The sequence below is a fragment of the Dermochelys coriacea genome, chromosome 1, assembly GCF_009764565.3.
Source record: "Dermochelys coriacea isolate rDerCor1 chromosome 1, rDerCor1.pri.v4, whole genome shotgun sequence".
Taxonomy (NCBI): domain Eukaryota; kingdom Metazoa; phylum Chordata; order Testudines; family Dermochelyidae; genus Dermochelys; species Dermochelys coriacea.
In genome coordinates this window covers 61,604,539-61,624,180 of record NC_050068.2, presented here as the reverse complement: position 1 = coordinate 61,624,180, position 19,642 = coordinate 61,604,539, and the positions used below count along the sequence as shown (strand labels likewise).

The 19,642-nt window shown below is 41.3% G+C and overlaps 1 protein-coding gene across 1 annotated transcript in view; it reads left to right on the top strand.

Annotated features, from left to right (window-relative positions):
* Nucleotides 1-18,771, top strand: part of DNAJC15 (DnaJ heat shock protein family (Hsp40) member C15) — a 54,778-nt gene extending 36,007 nt beyond the window's left edge. The window contains exons 5-6 of the mRNA XM_038372633.2: nucleotides 8,820-8,890; nucleotides 16,717-18,771. Coding sequence (XP_038228561.1) covers nucleotides 8,820-8,890; nucleotides 16,717-16,787 — 142 coding nt within the window. The 3' untranslated portion in view covers nucleotides 16,788-18,771. The remainder of the gene's footprint in view (nucleotides 1-8,819; nucleotides 8,891-16,716) is intronic.
* The last annotated feature ends 871 nt before the right edge of the window (nucleotides 18,772-19,642 follow it).

The following is a 19,642-nucleotide window of genomic DNA, read 5'->3' as shown; positions in this document are numbered from 1 at the left end:
ACTGGAAGCCCCTGTAGAGTCTCGTTGCCCCTGCATCTGGAAACCCCCAACGAGCCTGTGTGCATCCAGATCCCCCTCACACCTAGACCCTCCACTGAGCTGCCTGCATCCAGATTGTCCCACACAGAATCTTCTCACCCCACACTTGGATCCCCTCCACACTTGGATCCTGCTTGGTTGAGCCGGCCTGCCACACGCCTGGCGCAGAGGAGCAGGGTCCCAGGGTGTTTCTAGGGCAGACCCGGCCTTGTGTTGTGTCAGGGTGGGGTGCAGCATCACCGCTGAGTCCATGTCCGGGGGTAGAGGGGCTGCAGGCTGATCTCCCACCTTTGTGCAGGTAGTGGCCTGTGCTCTCCACTGACATGCTGGAACCTCTGCATTTATTTATTGACAAATAAACCATGCAGAATTTTAAAATATTGTGAGGAGAACTTTTAATTTTTTGGCGTAGAATGTCCTCAGGAATAACACACAAATCTTTAGTACATCTGGCACATAAATATCTTGTGATGCCGGCTACAACTGTGCCATGCGAATGCCTGTTCTCACTTTCAGGTGATATTGTAAATAAGAAGTGGGGCAGCATTATCTCCTGCATATGTAAACAAACTGAGGAATTGGCTGAACAAGAAGTAGGATTGAGTGGACTTGTAGGTTCTAAAATTTTACATTGTTTTACTTTTGAATTTAGTTATTTTTTGTAAATAATTATACAGTTGTAAGTTCAACTTTTATGATATAGAGATTGCACTACAGTACTTGTTTTAAGTGAACTGAAAAAATACTATTTTGTTTTTTACGTACAAATATTTGTAATAACAAATATGAAGTGAGCACTGTACACTTTGTAGTCTGTTTCAGAGTTGCAGCCATGTTAGTCTGTATCCGCAGGAGTACTTATGGCACTTTAGAGAGACTAACTAATGTATTTGAGCATAAATAAATTTGTTAGTCTCTAAGGTGCCACAAGTACTCCTTTTCTTTTTGTAGTCTGTGTTGTAATTGATATTGGAATTGGAAAAGGTTCAGAAAAGGGCAACAAAAATTATTAGGGATATAGAACTGCTTCCGTACGAGGAGAGGTTAATAAAACTGGGACTTTTCAGCTTGGAAAAGAGACGGCCAAGGGGAGATATGATTGAGGTCTATAAAATCATGACTGGTCTAGAGAAAGTAGATAAGGAAGTGTTGTTTACTACTTCTTATAACACAAGAACTAGGGATCACCAAATGAAATTAATAGGCAGCAGGTTTAAAACAAACAAAAGGAAGTATTTCTTCACACAACACACGGTCAACCTGTATAACTCCTTGCCAGAGGATGTTGTGAAGGCCAAGATCATAACAGGGTTCAAAAAAGAACTAGAAAAATTCATGGAGGATAGGTCCATCGATAGCTATTAGCCAGGATGTGCAGGAATGGTGTCCCTACCCTCTGTTTGCCAGAAGCTGGGAATGAGCGACAGGGGATGGATCATTTGATGATCATTCCTTCTGGGGCACCTGGCACTATCCACTTTCGGAATACAGGATATTGGGCTAGATGGACCTTTGGTCTGACCCAGTGGGGTCATTCTTATGTTCTTAATCAATATGTCTGAAAATGTAGAAAATATCCAAAACTACTTGAATAAATGGTATTCTGTTGTTGTTTAATCATAAAAAATTAATCACACAATCACACTATTAATCGTGATTAATTTTTTTAATCATTTCACAGCCTTATTTTGAATGTGTCCAGTTTTCATCATAGCACTGACTCATTGTAACTAATCAAAATGATGCATACAAATGAGCTATCGGGAAACGGTTGTGATTTGTTGAGTTATCTCTGTCACAAAGCCCCACTTACGAGTTAACTGAGCTGTTAACTGGACCTTGTGTGTGGTTTTTATAAATGTAACAATTAGATACAACATTCATTATTAATATAGCTTAAATACAACCTAATTTCATCTAACATAGTTTATGCAGAAGATTTCAACAAAAATTAACTCTGTGGATAATCTGAAGAGTCTGTGGTGTTCCATTACTAAGATCATTTGGTACAGATGCTAAATTTCATAGAGGCTAATTTTAATGAATTTTTAACTCACTCTAATTACCGGACTTGTAAATTCTCAGAAAATCCATTCTGTGCCCCCAAAATAAACAACAATTTTGTGGAGGCTGTGTATGTAAAACAAAGGATTAATCTGTACTTTAAATGCAAAATGGAACGCAGCATTAACTATGGAGCAGTAACTGGTGTCTCCATAAGGGAAGAAAAATGGTCTTGTGCTTGGGTCTTGTGATTCCCTATTCTGTGCCATAAAATTCCTGTGACTTTTGGCAAATTGTTTTAATCCCTGTCCCTAATTTTTGTCATCTGTAAAAAGGAAATCCTTAGTTCACAATGGTTTTGGGGCTTAATTCAATTTTGAGATTTATGGGGAAGGCATTATAAGTGAAGTATTATAATGTCTGCCTGCTGCAGACAATGGAGTTGAGAGCTTTTCAAAGAGAAGTACACAAGAACCGTTTATAATGGAAAATGTTAGGGAGTCTAAATATAGGAGATGTTACTAGCTTCCCCCTGTATTAAGCAAACATCCTGAACTTTCCAGATTTACAGAATAAGTCCAATGAGAATTGTAAGTTAGCTAGTTCTAGATGAGAGAAACTCAAATGTACATATTGTTGTCTCAGCAGACAGCTTACAAGATAAAATAAAGATTTTTTTTCCCAAAGGAAATCTTTATACTGTTTCAATATGTGGTATGTAAGTGGTGACAAGTATTGATATGTTAGCTAGAAAAATTACATAGCATATAAATCAGAGGTGGGCCACATCCGGCCTGCAGGCCACATCTGGCCTGGCTCCTGGCCCCTCCCCTGCTGTTCCCCCTCCCCCGCAGCCTCAGTTTACTGCACTGCCGGTGCAATGCTCTGGGCGGCGGGGCTGCAGAACCACAGCCTGACCTGGTGCTCTGTGCTGCATGGCTGCCTGTCTGTCCTGGTGCAGCTGCACTGCCAGCCACTGGTGCTCCAGGCAGCGTGGTAAGGGGGCAGGGACCAGGGTGGGGTTGGATAGAGGGCAGGGGAGTCCGGGGGTGTTCGGGGCCAGGGGTGTGGATAGGGGTTGGGGCGGTCAGAGGGTGGGGAACGGGGGTTGAATGGGGGCAGGGGTCCTGGGCGGGGAAGTCAGGAAGGAGAGGAGGGGTTGGATGGGGCAATGGGGGGGCAGTTAAGGGCGGGGGTTCCGGGGGCAGTCAGGAAGGAGAGGGGGTTTGGATGGGGCGGCGGGAGGCAGTTAGGGGCAGGGGGGTCAGAGGCGGTCAGGGGACAGAGAGCGGGGGGGGTTGGATGGGGCAGGGGTTCCTGGGGGCCATCAGGGAACTGGGGGGGTTGGATGGGGCAGGGGTTCCTGGGGGCCATCAGGGAACTGGGGGGGTTGGATGGGGCAGGAGTCCCAGGGGAGCCATCAGGGCGCGAGAAGCAGGGGGGAGTCGGATAGGGGGCAGGGCTGGGCCATGCCTGGCTGTTTGGGGAGGCACAGCCTCCCCTAACTGGCCCTCCATGCAATTTCAGAAACCCGATGTGGCCCTCAGGCCAAAAAGTTTGCCCAACCCTGGTATAAATCAATAAAAATAAGTATGAAATACTAAAAAGATAGCAAGAATATACAATAGAATCTAAGACTGCAGAAACATCTAAGTTATTGCATTTCATAAGTAGTACAGTAGATTGTATAATCAATGCATACACATGGGGCAAAGTTGAGGTCATGTATTCAACCTTCAAGTGTGATTATACTCTGAAAAATGACTGGAAAGTAGCATCACGTTACTCCACAGATCTGTTCCTATATATATCCAGAGACATATGGCTGACCAAATGTACAAGGCCAATCAGTTACCCCTGTGTAACCTTCCTGAAGGTAATGAGTAAGGTTGCACTAATGAAACTGAGGCTTGGCAGTGTAACTTGCAATGCAGAATCTTTATTACTAGTGATGTTTGAGAAAAGGTTTTGAATTTGCAGGATTAGTGACATCTGGTAAATTAAGCAAACTTGATGTTACAGGCCATTTTATCAGTCATTTTTTGGAGCAGAACTGCACTACTTTACTGCAATTTTGCCTTAACCTGACTCTTGAGCATTAAAATTTCTAACCTTAACAATACATTAATACTCGTTTTTGGATTCTAATAGTACTTTGCACTTAATGCCCTTTAGCAATATAGGTCTGAAATCCCCTGACTAAGGTGGGCAAACGTTATTGTCCCTATGAGAACTACGCCTGTGGGGTAACTGAAGTATGTAGATTGTTTTTTGTCCCAGGTTACACAGTGAGTTGCAGAACTGGGAACAGAACTCAGCTAAACTTGGTTCTAACTGTCTGCTCAATCCACTAGATTACAGCAGCCTATTTATTAACAGCTTTATAGGTTGAAATAATGGGAAATTGTGCTCTTTAACTGTTCGATATAAAAATTATTTGAAATATAAATAATCTTATTTCTCAATTATTATGTAATTTTCAGGGCCTCTGACCGCCTAATTTTTATTCCCATCGCTTTTTCTTTAGTGCAGTTCTGTGCACCACTTCTGCAACATAGGTAGGCTTTGATTTTTCTGTGATTGAAGAGTAAAAATTACAATATTTAGGAGAGTCCCCCCACAAGACTATAGTTAGGCTGAGACCTGGCATTCCTGCACAGATAGTGGAGTTAGGTTCTTGGAGCCTTCAGCTAAAAAGGGGGCAATGGGGGTGGAAATATGTATTAGCCTCTGCTCTTGGAGCCTTAGGCTAAAAAGAAAAGGCGGGGGCAGTATGTATTTGCCTTCTCTGGTGAAATTTTGTACCACTAAACAGTGTTACCCCATAGCATTCTTTAGTGGAGTGACAAAAAGCTGCCTTCCTCTGGCTTCTCTTGAAGTGGTAAATGTTGCTGCAAATGGTGGCTACATTTTCCATGTCAACCAATTTTAAGAAAGCTAAACCATACAGCTTCAAATAGAAATGTTCCTCTTCAATCCAGAAGGAACTCTGCTACTGTGCTGGCATAATGCTTCCATAAGTGGCTATTTGCTGGTAAGGTACACACTTAATTTAGTTGAAGTACATATTTTATCTTCCTGTCATTGAAAGAAGCAGCTTTATGTAGCATTTGTAAATTGACATGTCCCTGAGAATAACACATTGAACAGCTTTAGGAAAACAAAAAATGCAGAGTTTTTGGATCTCACCAGGATGAGGAATTATTTTAATAATACTCTGTATAGATTCATAGTTACAACAAATATTATATATTTTGTCATTGGTCGTAAATAACCATTTTCCGGGAATCATTTTTCACTGTTCACTGGTGCAAAACCAGTTAAATATGTGTAAGTCATTGTCTATAATGATAAGTTATATTAGCATAGCTACATCGATTAGGGGTGTGAGGGAAGAGGGCTTCCGTTGACCTAGCTAATGCTGTTTGGGGAGGTGGTGATCAGTTATATTAGCATAGCTACATCGATTAGGGGTGTGAGGGAAGAGGGCTTCCGTTGACCTAGCTAATGCTGTTTGGGGAGGTGGTGATCAGTTATATTAGCATAGCTACATCGATTAGGGGTGTGAGGGAAGAGGGCTTCCATTGACCTAGCTAATGCTGTTTGGGGAGGTGGTGATCCTACGTTGACAGAAAACCCCTTCTGTCTGTGTAGTGCTGGCATAGCTATGCTGACATAACTGTTCTGATAGTCTCTGTAATAAGAAAAGGAGTACTTCTGGCACCTTAGAGACTAACAAATTTATTTGAGCATAAGCTTTTGTGAGCTACAGCTCACTTCATCGGATGCATTCAGTGGAAAATACAGTGGGGAGATTTATATACACACACAGAGAACATGAAACAATGGGTTTTATCATACACACTGTAAGGAGAGTAATCACTTAAGATGAGCTATTACCAGCAGGAAGTGGGGGGGTGGGGAAGGAAGAAAACCTTTTAGTAGTGATAATCAAGGTGGGCCATTTCCAGCAGTTGACGACAAGAACATCTGAGGAACAATGGGGGGTGGAGGGGAATAACATGGGGAAATAGTTTTACTTTGTGTAATGACCCATCCACCCCCAGTCTCTATTCATGCCTAAGTTAATTGTATCCAGTTTGCAAATTAATTCCAATTCAGCAGTCTCTCGTTGGAGTCTGTTTTTGAAGTTTTTTTGTTGAAGAATAGCCAGTCTTAGGTCTGTAATCGAGTGACCAGAGAGATTCAAGTGTTGTCGACTGGTTTTTGAATGTTATAGTTCTTGACGTCTGATTTGTGTCCATTTATTCTTTTACATAGATGCTGTCCAGTTTGACCAATGTACATGGCAGAGGGACATTGCTGGCACATAATGGCATATATCACATACATGCGTTGTTCTAAGTCAGCCATAAAAATGTTGGCATTCTGTGGGGCCATGCGGTCACTAGGAAGCTCTCCAACACCACTTTCTACAAGCCGTTACCCTCTGATCCCACTGAGGGTTACCAAAAGAAACTACAGCATTTGCTCAAGAAACACCCTGAAAAAGCACAAGAACAAATCCGCACAGACACACCCCTGGAACCCTGACCTGGAGTATTCCATCATCTCAGGCATTGGCACCCTGACAACAGGATTGTCTGGCTATGTAGACTCCCTCCTCAGGCCCTACGCTACCAGCATTCCCAGCTATCTTCGAGACACCATTGACTTCCTGAGGAAACTACAATCCATCGGTGATCTTCCTGAAAACACCATCCTGGCCACTATGGATGTAGAAGCCCCCTACACCAACGTTCCACACAAAGATGGACTACAAGCCGTCAGGAACAGTATCCCCGATAATGTCACGGCTAACCTGGTGGCTGAACTTTGTGACTTTGTCTTCACCCATAACTATTTCACATTTGGGGACAATGTATACCTTCAAATCAGCGGCACTGCGATGGGTACTCGCATGGCCCTACCGTATGTCAACATTTTTATGGCTGACTTAGAACAATGCTTCCTCAGCTCTTGTCCCCTAATGCCCCTATTCTACTTGCACTACATTGATGACATCTTCATCATCTGGACCCATGGAAAAGAAGCCCTTGAGGAATTCCACCATGATTTCAACAATTTCCATCCCACCATCAACCTCAGCCTGGACCAGTCCACACAAGAGATCCACTTCCTGGACACTACGGTGCTAATAAGCGATGGTCACATAAACACCACCCTATACCGGAAACCTACTGACCGCTATTTCTACCTACGTGCCTCCAGCTTCCACCCAGATCACACCACACGATCCATTGTCTACAGCCAAGCTCTACGATACAACCGCATTTGTTCCAACCCCTCAGACAGAGACAGTTACCTACAAGATCTCTATCAAGCATTCTTACAACTTCAATACCCAGCTGCTGAAGTGAAGAAATGGATTGACAGAGCCAGAAGAGTACCCAGAAGTCACCTACTACAAGACAGGCCCAACAAAGAAAATAACAGAACGCCACTAGCCATCACCTTCAGCCCCCAACTAATACCTCTCCAATGCATCATCAAGGATCTACAACCTATCCTGGAAGACGACCCATCACTCTCACAGATCTTGGGAGACAGGCTAGTCCTTCCTTACAGACAGCCCCCCAACCTAAAGCAAATACTCAGAAGCAACCACACACCACACAACAGAACCACTAACCCAGAAACCTATTCTTGCAACAAAGTCCGTTGCCAACTGTGTCCACATATCTATTCAGGGGACACCATCAGAGGGCCTAATCACGTCAGCCACACTATCAGAGGCTCGTTCACCTTCGCATCTACCAATGTGCTACATGCCATCATGTGCCAGCAATGCCCCTCTGCCATGTACATTGGTCAAACTGGACAGTCTCTACGTAAAAGAATAAATGGACACAAATCAGACATCAAGAATTATAATGTTCAAAAACCAGTTGGACAACACTTCAATCTTTCTGGTCACTTGATTACAGACCTAAGAGTGGCTATTCTTCAACAAAAAAACTTCAAAAACAGACTCCAACGAGAGACTGCTGAATTGGAATTAATTTTCAAACTGGATACAATTAACTTAGACTTAAATAGAGACTGGGAGTGGATGGGTCATTACACAAAGTAAAACTATTTCCCCATGTTATTCCCCCCCCACACCTCCACCTCCACTGTTCCTCAGATGTTCTTGTCAACTGCTGGAAATGGCCCACCTTGATTATCACCACAAAAGGTTTTCTTCCTTCCCCGCCCCCCCACTTCCTGCTGGTAATAGCTCATCTTAAGTGATCACTCTCCTTACAGTGTATATGATAAAACCCATTGTTTTATGTTCTCTATGTGTGTATATAAATCTCCCCACTGTATTTTCCACTGAATGCATCCGATGAAGTGAGCTGTAGCTCGTGAAAGCTTATGCTGAAATAAATGTGTTAGTCTCTAAGGTGCCACAAGGACTCCTTTTCTTTTTGCGAATACAGACTAACACGGCTGCTACTCTGAAACCAGTCTCTGTTATGTATGTGGCAGAAACTGTTGAGTTTTGAAACAGACAAAAACTGTCAGTATTCCTGCACTGTACTGGCTGTGCTTTTTTATTTATTTATTTTATTTTATTTTATTTTTTAAATAAAAGGGGTGTACTTCCTTAAATGTCTTAAATGGCTTATTAAAATGTTCCGTCCCAAAAGGTGCAATTGTGTGTTTTGTCCACAAGATGGTGAAACCCTCTAGTTTTAAATTGTCTGAAGTCAGTGCAAACTGATCATTTACCATTGACACTATGGTAAGCACTTTATTTATTTCTACAGTCCATCTGCTGACAAGGCCAAGATTAGAACAGCTCATAGGAGAATCATGATTTTGAATCACCCTGATAAAGGTACACTGTTGTTTTTATTAATATTGGGTGGAAAGAACATACTACGAGCTCCTTTCAGTTTACTTAAACTGGTTGTAGCTAGCCATTTATGTAATTCATGAAATTATGTGCTGTATATTTAGTAGTGAGACTTACGCGTAAGCTTTTATATGTTGTTGTTTTCTCTAATAAATAAAGCAGACCGATATCGAAACTCCGGATGCCATAGTAGCACTAGGTTACTCTGCTGCCTTCTGAGCTCATTTTCTAGATCAGCACTTCACTAGCTGTTAGTGTTCCAGGAGCTTTGAAGAAGGGAAAACACTAGCCGTGAAGTTCCCACTTACATTACACAAAAATGCTTGAACTGGGTTTTTTCTGGCCATAAATATATGAGCACACAAGTCTCTGAGGTACATGTGCTATAATCACTAAATATATCAGATTCTGGGGTTCTTAAACCCATCCTGGAAAACTGTAAAGCTGGGCACAGTTGCTTTAATTGGCCAGGTTTTTAATGTAAATTTATCTTACAGAAAGGCTTATTATTATAACTTTAACTACACTACAGCTGCTTGAGAAAGAGAGCCCATATGTTCATTCCTGTTTCTACTTTTCAATAACAGATGGTAGAATTGCACTGTATTTCAAAAGTCAAAAGGGGGAAGTGAAGTTTTTTATTTCTTGTTGACAGATTTCACAGGATTTTGTTCCTAACCATCATAATAAAAAGATAACTGACCGCTAGCAATATAAGGTGTTGAGTAAGCACTTTTATTTCAGCTGCCTTATCTCCTTGGATTGCTAACGGTTAAACAGTCCTGCTTAGATGTCTGTCATTCTGCTTTTTAATTTGTTTTTCTGTAAAGTGGGTATACTGAAAATAGGAAAGGAATTCTCTGTTGTATTTGTAATATATTATGATGGTCAGAGCTACAGTTTAGTGTACAGTATGTTAAAAGTTTTGATTAACGGACATTATCATTTGTATTGCAGTGGCACCCAGAGATCCCATCAGGATCTTGGTTCCTTTGGGCTGGGTGCTGTACCAACATATTAAGACAATCACTGTTCTGAAGATGATATACACTAAAGTCTCCCACTCCCACAATTGATAGCATCTGAGCTGACAGTTGCACTTGCCTGGGGCTCTGTAGACTTCAACAGGGCATCGTGTAGACTCAGCAGCCCATCTGTGCGCTACCAATTGCAGAATTGGGGCCATAGTTCCTAATCCTGCATCTGCACAGGCAGTCTCATATACCCACTTAGAGCTCCTTTGACTTCATTAGTGGCAAGGTTGAAGCCAAAGACGATACACACCTGTAGCAGATAATTGGAGTTAGTGGAAAAGGACAACAATGGAAACTGATTAAAACTACAGTTGTATAGGCTAGTTATGAGAGAACTATGGGATCTGAAGACACAATTTTAAATAAATAAATCAAAATCAAATGTTTTTAGAGAAATAATATGCACAACGAAAGCCACAAAAATTGTTGCACTAAGTATCCAAACTAAAATTACAAATAATTGAATTGCATGATACAAGTTCTTCTCTCATTGGAAGGCAATGAAATAGGTTGTGCACTTAATGATGTAAATGTAGCAAAAAACGCTTTTAGCAAATTTTGACTTTATTTTGAGAGAATTCACTTTTGGCATTTAAACAGTGCATAGTTAATATTTCTCTAGCTTGTATTGCTTTTTGCAGTTTTATTTTTCATGCCTCTGCTCTCAAAGGGGAATAGACAAGCTACATTCAATTCAGTAATCCCCACTCCTTACTGAAACCCCATTTACCAGAAAAACTTTACATATGTATTGGTAAGCATTCTCCCCCCTCTGCCCCTCCCAACCCCTCCACCCCAAACACACACACAACACAGCACACACTTAAAAAATATGGACTTCACTCAGTTGTTTCTGTATTAGATCTGGGAATAGGGTTGCCAACTGTCTAATCACACAAATCCAAATACCCTTGCCCTGCCCTGCCCTGTCCTTCTCCAAGGCCCCGCCCTGCTAACTCCATCCCCACTCCCTCTGTCGATCACTCTCCCTCACCCTCACTTACTTTCAGTGGGCTGGGGCAGGAGGTTGGGTTGCCGGAGGGGGTATGGGCTCTGCGGGGTGGGGCCAAGGGGTTCAGAGTGTGGGAGGGGGCTCTGGGCTGAGCCTGGGGTGGAGGGCTGCAGTAGGGGGTTGGGGTGCAGGAGGTAGTGTGGAGTGTAGGCTCCAGCCGGGAGGTGCATACCTCGGGCAGCTACCGGTCGGCGGCGCAGCTGGGCTAAGGGGGCCACAGGGATGTGTCAGCCGCTTTAGGGAACGGTGCAGAGCCAGGACAGGCAGGGAGTCTGTCTTAGCCCCGCTGCCGCCACCAGACTTTCAGCACCTAAAATCTCCCGGTTTGGGACACAAATCAGACGTCAAGAATTATAATATTCAAAAACCAGTCGGACAACACTTCATTCTCTCTGGTCACTCGATTACAGACCTAAGGGTGGCTATTCAACAAAAAACCTTCAAAAACAGACTCCAACGAGAGACTGCTGAATTGGAATTAATTTGCAAACTGGATACAATTAACTTAGGTTTGAATAGAGACTGGTAGTGGATGGGTCATTACACAAAGTAAAACTATTTCCTCCTGTTATTTCCCCCCCCATTCCCCTCCCCACTGTTCCTCAGACGTTCTTGTCAACTGCTGGAAATGGCCCATCTTGATTATCACTACTAAAGGTTTTCTTCCTTCCCCCTGCCCCCCTCCTGCTGGTAATAGCTCATCTTAAGTGATCACTCTCCTTACTGTGTGTATGATAACACCCATTGTTTCATGTTCTCTGTGTATATAAATCTCCCCACTGTATTATCCACTGAATGCGTCTGATGAAGTGAGCTGTAGCTCACGAAAGCTTAATGCTCAAATAAATTTGTTGGTCTCTTAGGTGCCACAAGTACTCCTTTTCTTTTTGCGAATACAGACTAATATGGCTGCTACTCTGAAATCGGTCATTATGCAAGGCACTGAATTTAGCAGTATGGAGTGGAAATCTATCAACTTCATGAAAAAACTCATACAGATACAGACAGACATCATCTTCCTTTCCAAATGCAAACAGATGAACATCATACCAAAAGGACTGAAGGTAAAGATTCCATTACAATCTACATACCACACAGACTATGCTGACAGCTTGTGTCACACACTCTCAGAGAAACTGCGGAACCACCTGATCAACATCCTCTACAGCAAACACGGAAAGATTAAGAATGAGCTCTCAAAACTGGATGCTCTCATTTTAAAAAAAAAAAAAAAAAAAAAAACAGCCTTCCACACAAACTTCCTCATGGCTGGACTTTACAAAAACTAGACAAGCCATTTACAACACACACTTTGCTTCTCTACAAAAGAAAAAGGACACTAAACTATTGAAACTACTACATGCCACAAGGGGCCACAACAGTGGTTCCCTTAACCCACCCAGTAATATTGTTAATCTATCCAACTATACTCTTAGGACAGATTCTTCTGCTGGGCTATCTCGGGGCCTTTCCTTCTGCCCCTCCTCCCCCATGAACATGATACTTCTATGATAGTTCTATGGTGACCTAGAATCCTATTTTCGACATCTCCGACACAAGGAATATTTCCAACACACCTCTGAACAACATACTAATCCACAGAGACCTTCCTACCAATACTACTAAAAGGAGGATTCTGGGTGGACTCCTCCTGAAGGTCGAAACAACAGACTGGACTTCTACATAGAGTGATTCTGCCGACGTGCACGGGCTGAAATTGTGGAAAAGCAGCATCACTTGCCCCATAACCTCAGCCGTGCAGAACACAGTGCCATCCACAGCCTCAGAAACAACTCTGACATCATAATCAAAAAGGCTGACAAAGGAGGTGCTGTCATCATCATGAATAGGTCGGAATATGAACAAGAGGCTACCAAGCAGCTCTCCAACACCACTTTCTACAAGCCATTATCCTCTGATCCTACTGAGGGCTACCAAATAAACTACAGCATTTGATCAAGAAACTCCCTGAAAAAGCACAAGAACAAATCCGCACAGACACACCCCTAGAACCCCGACCTGGGGTATTCTATCTGCTACCCAAGATCCATAAACCAGGAAATCCTGGACGCCCCATCATCTCAGGCATTGGCACCCTGACAACAGGATTGTCTGGCTATGTAGACTCCCTCCTCAGACCCTATGCTACCAACATTCCCAGCTATCTTCGACACACCACTGACTTCCTGAGGAAACTACAATCCATCGGTGATCTTCCTGAAAACACCATCCTAGCCACTATGGATGTAGAAGCCCTACACCAACATTCCACACAAAGATGGACTACAAGCCGTCAGGAACAGTATCCCCGATAATGTCACGGCTAACCTGGTGGCTGAACTTTGTGACTTTGTCCTCACCCATAACTATTTCACATTTGGGGACAATGCATACCTTCAAATCAGCAGCACTGCGATGGGTACTCGCATGGCCCCACCGTATGTCAACATTTTTATGGCTGACTTAGAAAAATGCTTCCTCAGCTCTTGTCCCCTAATGCCCCTATTCTACTTGCGCTACGTTGATGACATTTTCATCATCTGGACCCATGGAAAAGAAGCCCTTGAGGAATTACACCGTGATTTCAACAATTTCCATCCCACCATCAACCTCAGCCTGGACCAGTCCACACGAGATCCACTTCCTGGACACTGCGGTGCTAATAAGCGATGGTCACATAAACACAACCCTATACCGGAAACCTACTGACCGCTATTTCTACCTACATGCCTCCAGCTTTCACTCAGATCACACCACACAATCCATTGTCTACAGCCAAGCTCTATGATACAACCGCATTTGTTCCAACCCCTCAGACAGAGACAGTTACCTACAAGATCTCTATCAAGCATTCTTACAACTTCAATACCCAGCTGCTGAAGTGAAGAAATGGATTGACAGAGCTAGAAGAGTACCCAGAAGTCACCTACTACAGGACAGGCCCAACAAAGAAAATAACAGAACGCCACTAGCCATCACCTTCAGCCCCCAACTAATACTTCTCCAACGCATCATCAAGGATTTACAACCTATCCTGAAGGACGACCCCTCACTCTCACAGTTCTTGGGCGACAGGCCAGTCCTTGCTTACAGACAGTCCCCCAACCTGAAGCAAATACTCAGAAGCAACCACACACCACACAACAGAACCACTAACCCAGAAACCTATCAAACCTAACAAAGCCCGTTGCTAACTGTGTCCATATATCTATTCGGGGGACACCATCAGAGGGCCTAATCACATCAGCCACACTGTCAGAGGCTCGTTCACCTGCGCATCTACCAATGTGCTATATGCCATCATGTGCCAGCAATGCCCCTCTGCCATGTACATTGGTCAAACTGGACAGTCTCTACGTAAAAGAATAAATGGACACAAATCAGACATCAAGAATTATAACGTTCAAAAACCAGTTGGACAACACTTCATTCTCTCTGGTTACTCGATTACAGACCTAAAAGTGGCTATTCTTCAACCAAAAAACTTCAGAAACAGACTCCAGCGAGAGATTGCTGAATTGGATACAATTAACTTAGGCTTGAATAGAGACTGGAAGTGGATGGGTCATTACGCAAAGTAAAACTATTTCCCCATGTTATTCTCCCCCACCCACCCCCACTGTTCCTCAGATGTTCTTGTCAACTGCTGGAAATGGCTCACCTTGATTACAGACTAACACGGCTGCTACTCTGAATCCGGGAGATAGGGCATGATTCCGGGAGACTCCCAGTAGTTGGCAACCCTATCTGGGAATGAGTTTGTAATGGTTTAGACTCCTGATCTAAAAGTCACAGTGAAGTTCTCCAGTCTTGGAAGTCCCATCTCCTTCTGTTGCCAGGCATCTAGAACTGATACTTGTCCTTTCTGTATCCTTAAATGTTGTTCATAATTTTTCATTGTGAACAGAAAAGATGCTTAGGAAAACATTGTTCAGGGCACAGTGATGTTTAAACTACATTTTAGTGTACAAAGATAGAGGTTTCAGAGTAGCAGTCGTGTTAGTCTGTATTCGCAAAAAGAAAAGGAGTACTTGTGGCACCTTAGAGACTTACAAATTTATTTGAGCATAAGCTTTTGTGAGCTACAGCTCACTTCATCAAATGCATTCAGTAGAAACTACAGTGTGGAGATTTATATATACACACACACACACACAGAGAGAACATGAAACAATGGGTTTTATCATACACACTGTAAGGAGAGTGATCACTTAAGACGAGCTATTACCAGCAGGAGAGCCACGGGGGGTGTGGGACGGGGGACCTTTAGTAGTGATAATCAAGATGGGCCATTTCCAGCAGTTGACAAGAACGTCTGTGGAATCGGGGGGTGGGCGTGGAAGAGGAATAAACATGGGGAAATAGTTTTACTTTGTGTAATGACCCATCCATTCCCAGTCTTTATTCAAGCCTAAATTAATTGTATCCAGTTTGCAAATTAATTCCAATTCAGCAGTCTCTTGCTGGAGTCTGTTTTTGAAGTTTATTGAATAAAGACTGGGAGTGGATGGGTCCTTACACAAAGAAACATGAGGAAATAGTTTTACTTTGTGTAATGACCTATCCACTCCCAGTCTTTGTTCAAAAAAACTTCAAAAACAGACTCCAGCAAGAGACTGCTGAATTGGAATTAATTTGCAAACTGGATACAATTAATTTAGGCTTGAATAAAGACTGGGAGTGGATGGGTCATTACACAAAGTAAAACTATTTCCCCATGTTTATTCCTCTTTCACCCCCTCCCCCCCCGTTCCTCAGACGTTCTTGTCAACTGCTGGAAATGGCCCATCTTTGAATAGCACTACAAAAGGTTCCCCCCCACCCCCCCGCTCTCCTGCTGGTAATAGCTCACCTTACCTGATCACTCTTGTTACAGTCTGTATGATAACACCCATTGTTTCATGTTCTCTGTGTATATAAATCTCCCCACTGTATTATCCACTGAATGCATCTGATGAAGTGAGCTGTAGCTCACGAAAGCTTAATGCTCAAATTTGTTAGTCTCTAAGGTGCCACAAGTCCTCCTTTTCTTTTTAAAGATAGAGGTGTGTTCTAGTGAGTGATGAGCTACTGATACAGACCTTCTAATGTTGTTTTTGGTGACTGTAGGCAGATGGTTGCCACTCAAGGGAAGAGTAAAAAAACAAACACAAAGACCACTGAACTGTAATCAGATTGTTAGATGGAGCATAAAGCAATGACACTGTTCAGGACCAGAAGTTAGAAGGAGTACCGTGTTTAAGTAGCTTTAATGTGACATTTTTTTGGCTGGTATTTCTCTGTCTCTGAATCTAGAATGGAATAGGCTTTGTGTATGTTCTTAATGATTCTGTATCAAAAATTTGCTTATAACATTTTGCCTCTGATGATTTCCTGAGGGGAAAAAAATCCTAGCTGTTCTCATTAGATGAACTGTTCAGGGTAGCTGACCTTGCTTAACAGGTGCAGGAACAATGCATTCAGTCTAAGTGAAAGATGATTTCAGAGAATAATTTTAGACTTTTCATGAGGACTTCACTTCGATAGGAGATTACTGCTCTGCATTATTTTTCACAGTGATTAAGATTTTATTGCATGTTTTGTTCTGTTTACTTATCCACTAGTTTAATTTATCTCTGACATTTTCACGTAAGCTTATGAACAATTTTTTTTGGAGGAGGAGGAAACTAATAAACCACATCACCAATAATTTAAGGGATGCTCTGAGTTAAATGGTTTTGTTTTTCATACTGATATAAATCTATTTTTCTCCTTTTTTTCAGGTGGATCTCCATACTTAGCAACAAAAATAAATGAAGCAAAAGATTTGTTAGAATCCAGCACCAAAAATTAATATCCAAGGACTTCTGTGATAGAACTTTTTATATATTCCTTTCTACTGGAAATCCTGTAGATATATTGTGCAATAGCTGCGTGCTGCTCTATATAGTTGCATAACACTGGATCAAATATTCAGTTATCTATCTTCATTATTAAAGATCTAAGACTATTTAAAAAGTAAACTGATACATTTTACAATAAGTCTCATTTTTAGTATTTTTCCCCCTCAATATGTTTTGACTCTTTGGAAGCAATGAAGCTGGTTCTTCATTGACTGTTCTTTAAAAATGGTTTATTACAGGTTTGTGCAATAGGGCTGGACTTCTGGAACTTATTTTTTTAAAATGGAAACATTTGTCTGTATTATAATACAGACATTTATTTATTTATTGACTGACTTGATAATGGTGATACTGTATAGCGCTGTCACTTGAAGTGGCTCTAGAAGGTAAAACTGAAAGGCTTGCCACATGTTGGATTCCTTTCTTTTGAAATATTGGGATTTGCAGCATAGATGCCATTTCAAAGTTGCTGGTTGGGACAGAATGACTTGAAGATTACGCTGTTTCCTTATCTCTGTATTTGAGGGACGTAGATGTGTAAAGGAGAATATCAGCCTGATTTTTTTTTTTTAAGGTGCTTAGACCTTTTCCATGTTAAAACAGCTTTGAGAAAGATAGCTTTCTGTAAGATCACTGTTTGTTTATGCCTCACTGCACTGCTGGCCTTTGGGAAAACCAGTGCCACAACTCGAGATCAGTTTACAAATATACGGGGCAGTGGCATTCAAGATTCATTCATGGTTCTAGTGCTACTGTAGGTTCCCCCTCAGCTGCCTGCAACCGAGCTAAGGCCTCTGAGTAGCCCATGTGATCTCTTCCCACAAAGAGGAGCAACAGAATTCCATGAGACGTCATCCTAGAAGATTAAGAACAGGGGATTCCTGTTCTCTAATCAACACTGACTAGCATCCCTTTTGTGACCATGGTCAACTGATTTAATTGTTATGCCTTAGTTTCTCTATAAAATACTAGCCAGAGGGAAGAGATTTGGGACAATTACTGTTGGTAACACATAATGTGGTAACATTCAGCAGAATACAGAGTGCCTAATGGCTCCTAGGTATCCATCTTACTTGGACAGTTTTTTTTCCTGGGAGAACTCTTCGTTTTTTGTTTTTGTTTGTTTGTTTTTTTAAATATTGGCAACTAACCACAACCCTTCACAGCTGGGCTCCACTTCTGTAACTAGAGGCTCTGGGGTGTCTTGTCTTCCCATTCTTTCGTAGACACACACACTTTTGTGTTAAAATCTGTCAGTTAAGCAGAACACAGCCCCATTAATTAATCTTCCTCAAAATCTTTAGATTAGTCGTCTATGTAGCGCAGTGATCATAGTTAATAGGAGTCTGATGACGGGGAAGAGTGTGAAATTGTTTTGCCAGCCCACCCAAAAAATACTAAGGCTAGCTTTGAAAGAAACCTTGAAGGTTAGGTCATCTAGTCATGCTTCCTGCCAGTCACAGATGCAGGATGTGTATGAGACTGCATGGATTAACTTAAATCAATGTGATGAAAATCATGATTTAAATCACCAAGTCAAAAGCCTTAATTTAAGTAATCGATTTTAATAATTTTCCCATTTCTACTTGTTTTCTAAAGAGAGGTGCATTTTTATTGGTTGGTATAACCATTAAAACGTTGATTTACAACTTAATGGAGCCTTTATACTAAATTTGGTGCATCTTTTTCTACATGCAAACACAGTATAACAATGTACATTTATTTAAGCAATTATATAGCTTAATATTTGCAGTTTCTTATTAACTACATTTTTATTATGTCAGAAAATGGCGAATGATATGATATATTGCTTTTGTACGAGATAATTAACTTTTGGTCATGATTTGTGTCAAGCTGAATTAGGATGGTAACTGAAATTTAATTAAACACAAAATAACGATAACATTTATTTTTATTAAACAAAACCACCTTAAATGTTTTGGCTCCATAAACTTGTCTTATCAAAACATGTTTCACATTTACAGCTAAATTATAATAAGTTTAGGCCCTAACATATTTTGTATCACATTCAGATTTCATTTTAAATAGGCTTATTTTTTTAAAACATTAAATAACTAAAAAATCCAATTAAATCAAAAGATTTTTTTTTATTTTTATCCACCTTTCTGTGAGATTGTGGGTCACATGATACATTTAAAATTAGAATAGATAAAGCACTGAAGATCATATTGAAGGGGAGACTCCTGCTCTGGCGTGGACATAGACTATATAACTAATAGGCTTCTGCCATCTAACGGGTTTTCTAATGCAAGATGAAAGCGGATCAACAAATCTATTACATTTTTAAAGCAACGTGCCTGTACTTCATTGAGTACTTAAGTGTCACTTTTGAAAAAGAATAGTAGCAATTTCGAATAGACTTAAGATTAGCTGTACTTTTCACTGATCTAGTGTGCATTAGGAAAAAAATGGTCAAAATTTTCTGTCCCCGATTTTTATAGATAGAATTTGTAATTGATCTGGACCATTGCCCAAAAGCAAAACTGCTCTGCATGGTAGGCAGCAAAAATGTTCCCTCTAATGATTTTATGAGCTGACTAGCTATTGTTCCCACATGAGAGCTTTTTTCTTGTTGCTGAGTGAAAATTTTTATAAAAACCTCACATTTTAAAAATATCAATTGAAACAAATATAATAACTGTTAATTTTACTCTGTTCTTAATTAACTTCTCATGGCTTTCCAAGAAATAAGTTGTTTTTTTTTTTTTTCTCCCAGATTATGGTGGTTTATTTTATTTCAAGTCACTTGAATCTTTCCTGCCAGATCCGCTGCCTGTACCAGATT